Source organism: Contarinia nasturtii, unplaced genomic scaffold (assembly GCF_009176525.2).
Source record: "Contarinia nasturtii isolate CC-2019 unplaced genomic scaffold, AAFC_CNas_1.1 Cnas_scaffold_129, whole genome shotgun sequence".
In the NCBI taxonomy this organism is placed as follows: Eukaryota; Metazoa; Arthropoda; class Insecta; order Diptera; family Cecidomyiidae; genus Contarinia; species Contarinia nasturtii.
In genome coordinates, this window is record NW_022197486.1 from 3,538,455 (window position 1) to 3,549,629 (window position 11,175).

General features: G+C 35.2%; 2 protein-coding genes across 2 annotated transcripts; one reads left to right on the forward strand and one right to left on the reverse strand.

Moving 5' to 3' along the window:
* Nucleotides 1-855: 855 nt before the first annotated feature.
* On the reverse strand, nucleotides 856-5,674 carry LOC116347980. Its single transcript, XM_031778818.1, has 4 exons — nucleotides 5,268-5,674; nucleotides 4,370-5,174; nucleotides 2,649-4,314; nucleotides 856-2,579 (listed from the first exon to the last, which is right to left on the reverse strand). The coding sequence occupies exons 1-4, from the start codon at nucleotides 5,672-5,674 to the stop codon at nucleotides 856-858; spliced, it is 4,602 nt and encodes a 1,533-aa protein (XP_031634678.1).
* A 681-nt stretch (nucleotides 5,675-6,355) lies between these two features.
* On the forward strand, nucleotides 6,356-8,269 carry LOC116348004 (glutathione hydrolase 1 proenzyme-like). The gene is made up of 7 exons (XM_031778850.1): nucleotides 6,356-6,409; nucleotides 6,618-6,736; nucleotides 6,795-7,190; nucleotides 7,244-7,444; nucleotides 7,577-7,767; nucleotides 7,868-7,995; nucleotides 8,078-8,269. The coding sequence occupies exons 1-7, from the start codon at nucleotides 6,356-6,358 to the stop codon at nucleotides 8,267-8,269; spliced, it is 1,281 nt and encodes a 426-aa protein (XP_031634710.1).
* Nucleotides 8,270-11,175: the final 2,906 nt, after the last annotated feature.

Sequence of the window (11,175 nt, forward strand, 5' to 3'; positions counted from 1 at the left end):
CAAAAAAAAAATGATATTAAACCCATGTCCAATTTGACCACAAAACAATAAAAGCGCGCGACGACGAGAGAAAAAATAGCAGCAGATAAATGACTTGCATGGGAATGGTTGGTCTTATTTTGCCGCTCATCATCGGTTCGGCATCGTACATTTAATAAATTATCAAATGATTAATGAGTTTTGGAGGACTTTAATGGCGATGGACCAATAAAAACCACATAAACCAAACGCAATTTCATCGATGATAAACGAATTTTATTTTTACTGTGCTCTTCCTACTGCCACAGAATCAATGATTTATATAAATGAATTTGTGGATGAGAGAGCAGCAAATCACCGGATATTAGCACTTAATGGGTTATTTCTGTTTTACATCGTGAGTGCATGCAACCAGCGAAAGTTGTTAGCACGTTGTCAGAATAGTTTCTTGCAATTAATCTTCGAATTGTGAAGAAAAAGAAAAATTCAAACAGAAAAGAAGCAATCAAACGGCAATAGGAAGAGAAAAAAAACAATTGCGCATGATTCGCAATGTGCATGCGAGATATTTCATTTGCATTATGAAAGAAAAGTAAAAATTAGATATTAGGAGGGCCGCTCGCCCATGTAATTATAATTGAAGCAATAAAACACGAAGTTTTCTTTTCTTTTATCAGTTTCTGCTAATTTTTCTATATTTTTTTATCATATGGGACCTTATCCCTTGTATGTTGATTAAGTTCATAATTTCATTCATTTAAAGAAAATTGTCATTATTCTTTTTATATAAACAATAATACAATATTTTTTGTTTGATGCATAAATAATTAAATAATCCGGTGTTTTTCAGTTTAAGTTTTTTTTATTGGTAGTTAATTATTGTAGAGCTAGGGGATAAACAATATTTCTTGTTTTATTGTTTGGTGTATAAATAAATAAATTTTTTGGTGATCCCACTCTACCGCAACCTACGAAAAGTTGGCCATGTGCAAAACATGGATTTTCTAAATTCAATCCAACTGTTTTCAATGTTTGCCCTTGTGCTTTGTTGATTGTTATTGCAAATGCAAGGCGCACTGGAAACTGTAATCTTTTGAATTCTAATGACAGATCCGTGGTTATCATTGGAATGCGCGGAATTAGAACGTCCTCTCCTTTATATTTATCACCAATAATAGTTGCTTCAATTAAATGTGGCATTAGCTTTTTAATAGCCAATCTCGTTCCGTTACAAAGTTTTGGTGGATGCAAATTACGGATCAGCATTATTGGTGAGCCAACTTTCAATGTTAATATATGTGGAGGCATCCCGGGAGGTTCCAGTGAATTGAGAAACTCAATTGGATAATTTACCGCTTGATTCTCGTCTACTACGGTGTCGATTGATTTGAATTTCATTACAGCACCTGGCAGATGTAATTGAACTTGATGATTGATTTTGTTGACATTTTCATTCCTTGGTGCTAAAATTGCCCGTTCATAAAGCCAATCATGATTGCGATAATTGATCGAAACATTGGGAAACACTCTATTTTCTATATCTTTAAGTGTTGGTTCCAATTGACAAAAATTTGGCGGAAACTTTATTTCTTGTGTTTTTGTATCAACCGGAAACTTACCATCACCCATATCCAAAAGTTGTTGTGCAAATACCGCTGCTGATGCATCTTTGAGTAGATGTACACGCATGTTTGTTGTCAGCTGGATCTTTTTGACATACCTCCAAAGATGTGATGCTTTTAGGCACGCATTGACTTCATCTGCAGGCGTTGATCTTGGAATTACTGGTAATGTTTGTCGAAAATCTCCCGATAACAATATCAGTGCATTTTCCATTATTTGATCGTTTCCTCTTAAGTCTCGCAGTGTTCGATCTAATGCTTCGAGGCCTTTTTTGTGAATCATCGTGCACTCGTCCCAAATAATAATTTTGGATGTCTTCAGTATTGTAGCCATCCCTGTAGAAATTCCATTAGAGTGTCTTAGTGTAATGAATATAACAATAGTTGTGATTTTTAATGATGCAGACATACCCGATCTTTTACCAATATTGCAAGTAGGTGTTTCCGCTTGATTCAAATTTAATGGAAGCTTGAATGCTGAATGTGCAGTTCGTCCACCTTCGAGTAACGTTGCAGCAATTCCAGACGATGCTACAGCGACTGCAATTTCATTTCTTGATCGTATTTCCGCTAATAATAAATTCAGAAGAAATGTTTTTCCAGTGCCTCCTGGTGCATCAAGGAAGAAAATGCCGCCATTATCACGTTCTACTTGTTGCAGTATTGTTGTGTAAGCATGCTTCTGATCTTCTGTTAATAGTCTTTTTTTGGCTTCAACGTAAGTTCGAAGCTTAACTACATCGTACTGCTTTTCACGTAATAGGTCGTGGTCATAAATATTGTTGGTATTACGTGTTGGCGATGGCAACCCCAACTGACATAGAGATTTGTTATTGATTGACATACATACATCTTCCAGTAATATTAGTGCCTCATTGAACATCTCTTCCGAAAACTGAATTGCCAAATCAGGGTTTGCTCTGCGTGCTTGTCGAAGTATGTCTTCACTAATGCTCTCTTTATGTTTTTCCCACAAACCTTTTTAATTGGAAAAAGCGTAAATTATTGTGATTTTTTCAAACTAAATAGGTTTTATATGATTTTTACCTTTTGGATCAGATGGTGCACATGTGGTTAAAATGATTGCAAATAGCATACGTATTTGTTTTGGATGACTCGAGAGAGACGCTTCCGTTAATGTCGTATCCCAATGTTGATCATTTTCAAGTAAGCCAAGCTCTAAACATACTTCTCTATATGTTTGATACTCGACACCATTTATAGTTTTTAATGCTTGAAATGATGTCGGACCCCTAACTTCGTGAAGCAGAATTCGCAAGTAGTAACATTCAGCATAGTTTGGATGAACGGTATATACTCTTCCTATTGTGTCGGTTTCACGTATACCAGCATAATCAGCTACATATCTACCATTTTTTCTCCTGAAAAATTGTTTTTGTGTCATATCCCAAGTGTAATATTTTGGAACCTCAGGATAATGTAACGTTCTAGCGAATGCATCATTTTGACACAGTTGAAAGAAAGCTGTTAATGTTGTATTCTGTGGATGATTGGCTCTTTCTCGAGCATTTTGTTCAGTGAAGTACACTCGTTGTCCGTTCTCCAAGTGCACTGCAAGATGCATAACTGCAGGATAACGCTCATGTATATTGAAACCAAGGATGCGCCAAACAGCTTCATTACTGCTAATATATCGACCCATTTGAAATTGTGTGATTTCATCATTTGATCTATTTTCACTGGATAGACCAAAAATCGCCATATCACTGCCTTTGTTGATGTATTTGCAAATGTATTTGATTGATTTAACAGAATTGCAACATTCAATATTGATATGAGCATTGAACATTTTTGACAATAATGGGGAATATGGCACAACCCAGCTATTATCAATTTCTACATCAACACTTCTCATCTTGATAAGGGTTTTGTGTCCACCATCGTTTGGCTTTCGTCGTCGATACAACGGATATCCGTCGTTTCCAGTTTGCGTTTCTTGAATCATTTCTCGCGGATATCTTTTTGTACATTTTCCGTCTTTCATACATGGTGAATGTACGTTCAATGATCCACATGGTCCATGAATCATATGTCTACACACAATTTCAAAAAGTTTTGGATCTTCCTTTGGATCGGGTATTTCTGCACTAATAATGTCATCAATTTGAATCGGCGAAAGTTGGTTTTTCAGCCAAATCAAAATATGTGCGTGTGGTAATCCTCTTTTCTGCCATTCAATGGTATACATCCAACATGTTACTTCGCCAAATATCTTACATTTTATTATTACATCCATCAGCTTCGTTAACTTTTGTTTGAAAACTCTGACAATGATGTCATGGCGATCTGCTGGGGATTGTCCTGGTAACAGCAACTCTTGTATTTCAGACCATTTTGGGTTGCATGTAAACGTGATGAACAGACCTGGTTTTCCCTTTTTTTGGCAATATGTTAAGCCATCTTGAGTGTACTCTTGCATGTGCCTTGGACTTCCGATATATGTAGATGGTAGTATAACCAATTTCCCGATATCACCTACATTTCCATCATTTGCAATTGAATCTCGCAAATGAATGTATTCTTCTACACGTAGTTTCTTCTGATTTAATCGTATAAATAAAAGTCGTTCACTTTCCATTTTAGCATACATATCAACGATGAATTGGTTGAAAAGTTGTCGACACTGTAAGATGTGAGTTGTTTGATTGGCTCTCAACATCATACGATATGCATAAAAATCCATACACGAAACCTATAGAATAATGAATTAAATTTAACTCTGTCATTATTTTACAACAATCAAGTACCTTTTTATTATTTTGGTCCGGTTTTCCTGTGTTGGGATCAATTCGCTTTATTTGAAAGTGGTACCCATCTTCTCCTTGCCAGAATAACAATGGATATTGAAGAGCATCGTACCATCGGTGTGTTTCAGCCACGCGTTGTAAGCTTGAATCTCGTTTCTGAATAACAATATCTCGTTTTTCAAACTCAGTTCCAACTATAACTACTGCAACTTCGTCAATCGTTGGGACGTTAAATCGACGTTCATGCTCTCCAGTTGGTGCTTTATCTGCTCTTATGATGACTTTGCAATTATTTAAAGGCATTTGTTCCATTGCGACTTTGAACGACTGAATCAAATGGTTGTGCTCATGGAATAATGCTTGTAAATGTGCAACAATTTCACGTTTCATTCCTTTAATAACAGCACAACGTTGATCAATCTCCTTTTCATAATCACCCATAAAATAAATCTGAAGAAATTTAGACTCTTCTTCAGGTACAGGCAAAAGTGAACCAATTGTATGGTAAACTTGTCCTTGAACTTTGAACGTTGGCATATAACCATTAGCGCCAACAATTTCCGATGCTCCAAACGACGTCATTTGAAAGCATGAATTGTACTTCCGAATGTTTTGTTGGAAGTGCCTTGATAATGGATCAGTACCCGATACAAATGTTCGAAGTGGTTCAGGCGGATCATTCAACGGTGGCAACACAACTTTTCCATTTGAACAACACATTCCGGGTGACTCTTTATGGAATTTAAGTGCATGGCAATGCAAACAGAGACTATCCATTTTTCCAATTGAAACATTTGGATGCAAACTTCATGTAATCAGAACCACATATTCGATTAATCAATATTACAAAAAACAAACATACGACGAACATATACGACAAAAAACAGCAAACACAAACCTATAATCAATCTGTTTGTCATATTTGAATGCTTCATTGTTCAAATTTGTCCAAACAGATTTCCTGGATGCTACTGCTCTTTCGCGGTTTAATTTTAGGCGAACTTCACGTTGAACAGATGTTTCAGCTGCTCTTAATTCACTCTTTCTTAATCTATCAGCTTCTAGGCGAACTTTACGATTATCAACAGTTTTATTTGCTCTTATTTCACACATTCTCAAACGCACTGATTCCAAACGATTTTCACGATTATATGGTGTTTCGTTTGCCCTCGATTCACACATTTGCAAACGCACTGATTCTAAACGATGTTTACGTGTATATGGCGTTTCCTTTACCCTCTTCGTTTTTACTTTTCTTGCCTTCAATGTATTCTTTCCAACGTGAAATTTCTTTGTCGGAGGCATTTTGTAAAAAAACGGAATAAAATTCACTTTCAAAACGACAACTTGTCACACACTTTTCCTTGTATATACATTAATTAATCAAAACAATTGAAATGACAGAAAAACAATGTATACTATATTTCATTTTATCTGACAGGCAGTTTATTGAACTCACATAGAAAGGAAAACAAATGAAACAATGTGTTAAATGGTGTTGAACCATGTTTACCGGTCAAAACGAACTTTTTAAACCATCTAACTCGGACCATCATGGTCGGAAATCATGGTTTACCACGGTCCATTCTCGCCTTTTTTACAATAAAATGTGCAAAATACAGGCAAAATACGGCTTTTGACCATAATGGCCGTGTTAGACCACGATGACCGACCATGATGTGGCTTATATTCACCGCCTGATCAATACCTTTCCAACGGTACCACTATAACCGTGCTTATAAACCGAGTTAAATGATGTTGGACCACGATGGACCATGTTGCCTAACCGCAATAATTATGTTAAATGGTGTTAGACCATGTTTACCGGTTAAAACGAACTTTTTAAACCATCTAACTCGGACCATCATGGTCGGCAATCATGGTTAACACGGTTTACCACGGTTCATTCTCGTCGTTTAACAATGAAATGTGCAAAATAACGGTAAAAATACGGTTTTTTTACCATAATGGCCGTGTTAGACCACGATGGCCGACCATGATGGTGCCTATGTTCACCGCCCGGCCGAGACCTTTCCAACGGTATAACTTTTATCCGGATCGGTTGAGGCGTTTGGACGCCAACCCGGAACAAACAAACAGACATACTTTCGCTTTTATAGATATAGAAGAAGATTGAGAACAAAAATGAAACGTTTTATAATTATATATTTATACATTATCATTTTGGTTTTGGTAAGTGAATTAATTTGTGTTTTATAAAAGTTAATTATAATTGCATTTTTAATAGGGTCCAGTGATTTCTGCTGACGATCCAAAGAGTCCATTTCCACCATCCGAATCAATGCTACATCGATATAATCGGCATGCCGTTGTTGCCGATTCAAAGCAATGCAGTAAAGTGGGCAGGTATTGAATAAATTATACAATTCGTACGTACAAAATAATGATAATTTCAAATTGCCAGCGACATACTATCAAACGGTGGAAATGTTATTGATGCTGCTATCGCCACAATGTTTTGCAGTGGAATTGTGTCAGTCGATAGCATGGGAATTGGCGGCGGATTCATTATGAATATTTACAAAGACAACAAATTTTATACATTAAATTCAAAGGAATTGGCACCACTTTCAGCTACAAAAAATATGTTCAAAACACCATCAGACTATGATATTGGCGGGATGAGTATTGCAGTTCCGGGTGAAGTAAAGGGATATTGGGAATTATACAAGAAATTCGGTTCTTTGCCATGGAAATCATTGATTGAACCGGCGAAAAACATTTGCGAAGAAGGCATTACCATTAAGGATCATATGTATAATTCTTTGGAATCGCATCACTATGATGACCAGCATTTGAGGTAAATATTACACGTATTGCTTTTATTCAATTAATTTTTATTGTCTTCTTCAGAAACACGTTCTTCAATATATCTGGCGGTCAACGTTTTACTGGTGAGCGCGTAAAATTGGCTCCGGAATTATGCAAAACATTACGAATAATTGCCTCAAATGGTGGTGATGATTTTTACAATGGGCATTTGGCCGAATTGATAGAAGCCGATTTGCGTGATATTGGTAGCATTATTACAAAAAAAGATTTGCAATCGTACAAGTGAGAAAAAGTTTTAATTTTTTTTGATAAACTTTGAATACTATATTGTACTATAGCTATAGCAATAATTTCCAATTCGGAACGATCATGGCATTTTTTCATAAATCATTTGCTTCAAAAATGTTGATATAGAGTACGTTGGGAGGAAACATTATCGATGCCGATTGGTAGTAATACGGTTCATCTAACACCATCAGCTGGTGGTCCGCTAGTGGGTTTTATTCTGAACATTCTGCGTGGATATAATTTGACCACAAAATCGATCCAATCTGAAGGTGATCTAATTCGTACACATCATCGTATAATTGAATCCTATAAGTATGGTAATTTTAAGTTTTTCTTCTATACATATGGTCCGCGTACTGTTTCTATAGAAATTCAAATTTTAAATAATAATTTTACACAAAAAATTCTTTTCTTAAGGTTTTTTTGTTATGATAGTCTATGTTGTCATACTAAAGCAAATTTTAAAATTAATTCTGACCCATTTTCGTTTAATCGATATTTTAAGATATCGAACACAATTGGAAGACTCCGATGCTCCATCGCCGGTGAGTTTTCGCCACATGTTTAATTGTTTTCTTACAAAAATTCAGAAGTTCAGACAAAAATTATCTTATCTAAAAAAAATAGTTGATCCGAAAAATGCTGTCCCCAGTTTTTGGTCATGAAATTCGTGCGAAAATCAACGACTTTAAAACATATACTGATCCCAAGCATTATGGCGGCAATTTTATAATTATTGATGAAGGGACATCACATATCTCGATTCTGGCACCAAACGGCGATGCAATTTCTGTTACTGCGTCGATTAATTCGCTGTAAGACACCACTTTTTTTTATAGATGAAGAACATTTCACAATTGCTTGTAACTATTTTAGTTTCGGTTGTGGAAAATCCGGCAAACGAACTGGAATTATTTTCAACAATGGAATGAATGATTTTGCGGTAAACCATATGGAAAATATAGAGTCGACACAACCATCACCAAATAACTTTGTAACCAAACAAAAACGAGCAACCTCGTCATTCAGTCCAACCATCGTGACTGACAGGAGTGGAAATGTTCGGTTTGTAATTGGTTCCTCTGGTGGCCCCCAAAATTATAATGGCTGTATCAATGGTAAATAGAAATTGATTACTCATTCTTACATATTTTTTGTATTAAATTCTGCGCCAAAAATAAATAAATTTAGATTATTGCACGAGTCTTATGGTTTAATCAGAATATTAAAGAAGCTGTCGATGCTCCGCGAATTTATCATCAGTTATTACCAATGCAGGTGGATTATCAATGCGGCAATATAAAAGTACGTTGGGTCGAGATACATTTGATTTGCTTTTCATCAAAATAAATATTTTTTTTTTGTTTAATTCTCTTGATAGAAATTGGTCTTGGTACTTGAGTCATTGGGTCATGAAATGGAGCGATACTATAATCGTGGCACAGTTGTTAATATTATTGAAAGAAGTCAAACCGGAATATTTGCAAACGCTGATTATCGAAAAGGCAGCGATGCATTTGGAATTTAATAAATGATGACGAAAGTAATTTTCATATGGTTTTTAGCTTTTATGTGAAATTGTTAGAAAATCTTCTATTATTGAAAACATACCGATTATTCCATAAAATATTTATTGCATACCCAAAAAATGTAACTGTAAAAGAAAAGAATAAAATGCATCTGATGTGCGATAGAAAAGCCAAACCACGTCTGATGATTGTTTTTCGATTCGATCGATTGAATCCAAAATTATAATGTGAAATGGAAATGATGCGATGCATGCGCTATGTTCAATTACATTGAAAATTATTGTATCGTTGCCAACGGAGAAAGAATGATCCATCTAAAGTGAGCATAGGTTAAGTGAAATGGATGTGGTCAAATGGAATGGCACAGAGAGAATAATACCAAAAGGCTATGCATAATATTATAATACAATGTTGTGTTGCATTCTTCCAAGCTCATAATGATAACGCTGAAAAAGCGCAAACATATACGATGCTCACGCATCTAATTTTTAACATTGGAAATATTTATAATTCGTCGTTTTGCTTGTTGGCTTTATTTCTTTTATTTCGTTCGATGAATAGCCATGTGTTCTGCAGTCGTGGTCACATTTAAAGTTGGATTTTTGTTGTTGTGCCATTCTTTAATTCTTATTCTTGTTGTTTGTTGAATGTAGCAAATAGACAAAGTGCCCGCACGACCAAACGACCATGCCTGAAGAATGAAAGACACTACAAATCTAATAGCGATCGCAAAATTGTTATGTGCACACTGCACAAAGATAAATATATACGATTTAAAAAAAAAACTACATGATGTACGGTACCAAATGATGTCTTCTTCTTCACAGCACTCGCTCGTTCATCGCCCCTCGCATTCAACAGAGTTTCTATTGCAGTTGGCCCATCAATGGCTCTCTCTCCGATAGTGGGACAGCCAATACTGTATCATCGTATTGTAGTTTTTGGCTTTATTTGTCGTTCTATTCAGACAACCATAACGAAAAATGACGACAAAACTGAGTGTGCTTGACTTCGACTTCGACTTCGGCCAACACATAAATTTTTCAATCTATAATTTTCATTGCGTTGCATTGCATAATATACATACATACACATGAGTTAAGCATTTATTTGTTCATAGCTTTATTTTCTCTCTCTCCCTGTATTTTCTTTGTTCGACATACATGTACTTTGTCCACTATCCACAACTAGATGGATTTTGTGAGTTCCAATAAGAATAGTTTATATCGTCGTGAAAGCCTATGATTTGAATTCTCATGACCATTCTTATGCATCTCTTTATTTAACATTGCTTTGAACTTGAGTCTACGTGCTTTAATGATTTATTCTGGTATTTGCGTGCTTTTCATGTTCCGCACATTCATTCTATCTCTCTATCAATTTCATTTGTTGCCTTTCGCCCGTGCAACGTTTTTCTTTGATTATGATTATTTTTCAATTACCTGAATTCAGTGACATTCACTATTCTTTTTCAGTTTTCTGATCAAATATTATTTGCGCGCCCATAAATAAATAATCACTACAATATGAGTCGATATTGCTAGAAGGAAATCTTAAACGTTAAAATAACGTTAATCCGTAATAAAAGTGGCCATGAAAGTGGTTATTATGTGTGTTTGAAAGTGTGTGTATATGCACTCTGCACCATTGCACCCACAATGAGTATAATTACTAATATTTTAACTGCTTACTTGTTAGTTGTTTATCAAACTATCAAACATAATAGTTCTAAAATGCAAAACATCATAATTTTCTAATGCAATTTTATGTTTTCATCATTATAACATCCATATTTTGTTTTTCGTTATCGTTGGCATAAAATTCAATCAAATGAAAAAATACATATATATGAATATATATTTATTTAATGACGTGGGCAGACAAAAATTCTCAAGAAAGTGATTGCGTTTTTATTTTCACCACAGAAAGTTGAAACCATCAAATCAACAACAAGTCGTCATGTTTCAAGTCTAAAAGAAATCCACGTTCATGAATACAATTAAAGCAAATCGGACAGATTCTTTCGGTTTTTGTCTCTTCGCAAAAATTACATAATAACATAATAAATGTTATTATGTTCAATTATTATTCTAGCACGTATAGTTGTGTCATTGTATCGTTGATCCGTTGACACCACATACTAAGCGGAGGAGAAACGAGTAGAAGAAAACAACAGAGATAAAGAAAAGAGAGAAA

What these genes read in the sequence shown, in the direction of transcription:
- LOC116347980 (XM_031778818.1), bottom strand. Translation starts at nt 5,674, where the DNA reads ATGCCTCCGACAAAGAAATTTCACGTTGGAAAGAATACATTGAAGGCA. An exon ending in GACAAACAGATTGATTATAG is followed by an intron (nt 5,175 to 5,267) that starts GTTTGTGTTTGC and finishes GATTACATGAAG; the next exon opens with TTTGCATCCAAATGTTTCAA. An exon ending in CGGACCAAAATAATAAAAAG is followed by an intron (nt 4,315 to 4,369) that starts GTACTTGATTGT and finishes ATTATTCTATAG; the next exon opens with GTTTCGTGTATGGATTTTTA.
- LOC116348004 (XM_031778850.1), top strand. Translation starts at nt 6,356, where the DNA reads ATGGCCGACCATGATGGTGCCTATGTTCACCGCCCGGCCGAGACCTTT. An exon ending in CAATGCAGTAAAGTGGGCAG is followed by an intron (nt 6,737 to 6,794) that starts GTATTGAATAAA and finishes TCAAATTGCCAG; the next exon opens with CGACATACTATCAAACGGTG. An exon ending in TATGATGACCAGCATTTGAG is followed by an intron (nt 7,191 to 7,243) that starts GTAAATATTACA and finishes TGTCTTCTTCAG; the next exon opens with AAACACGTTCTTCAATATAT.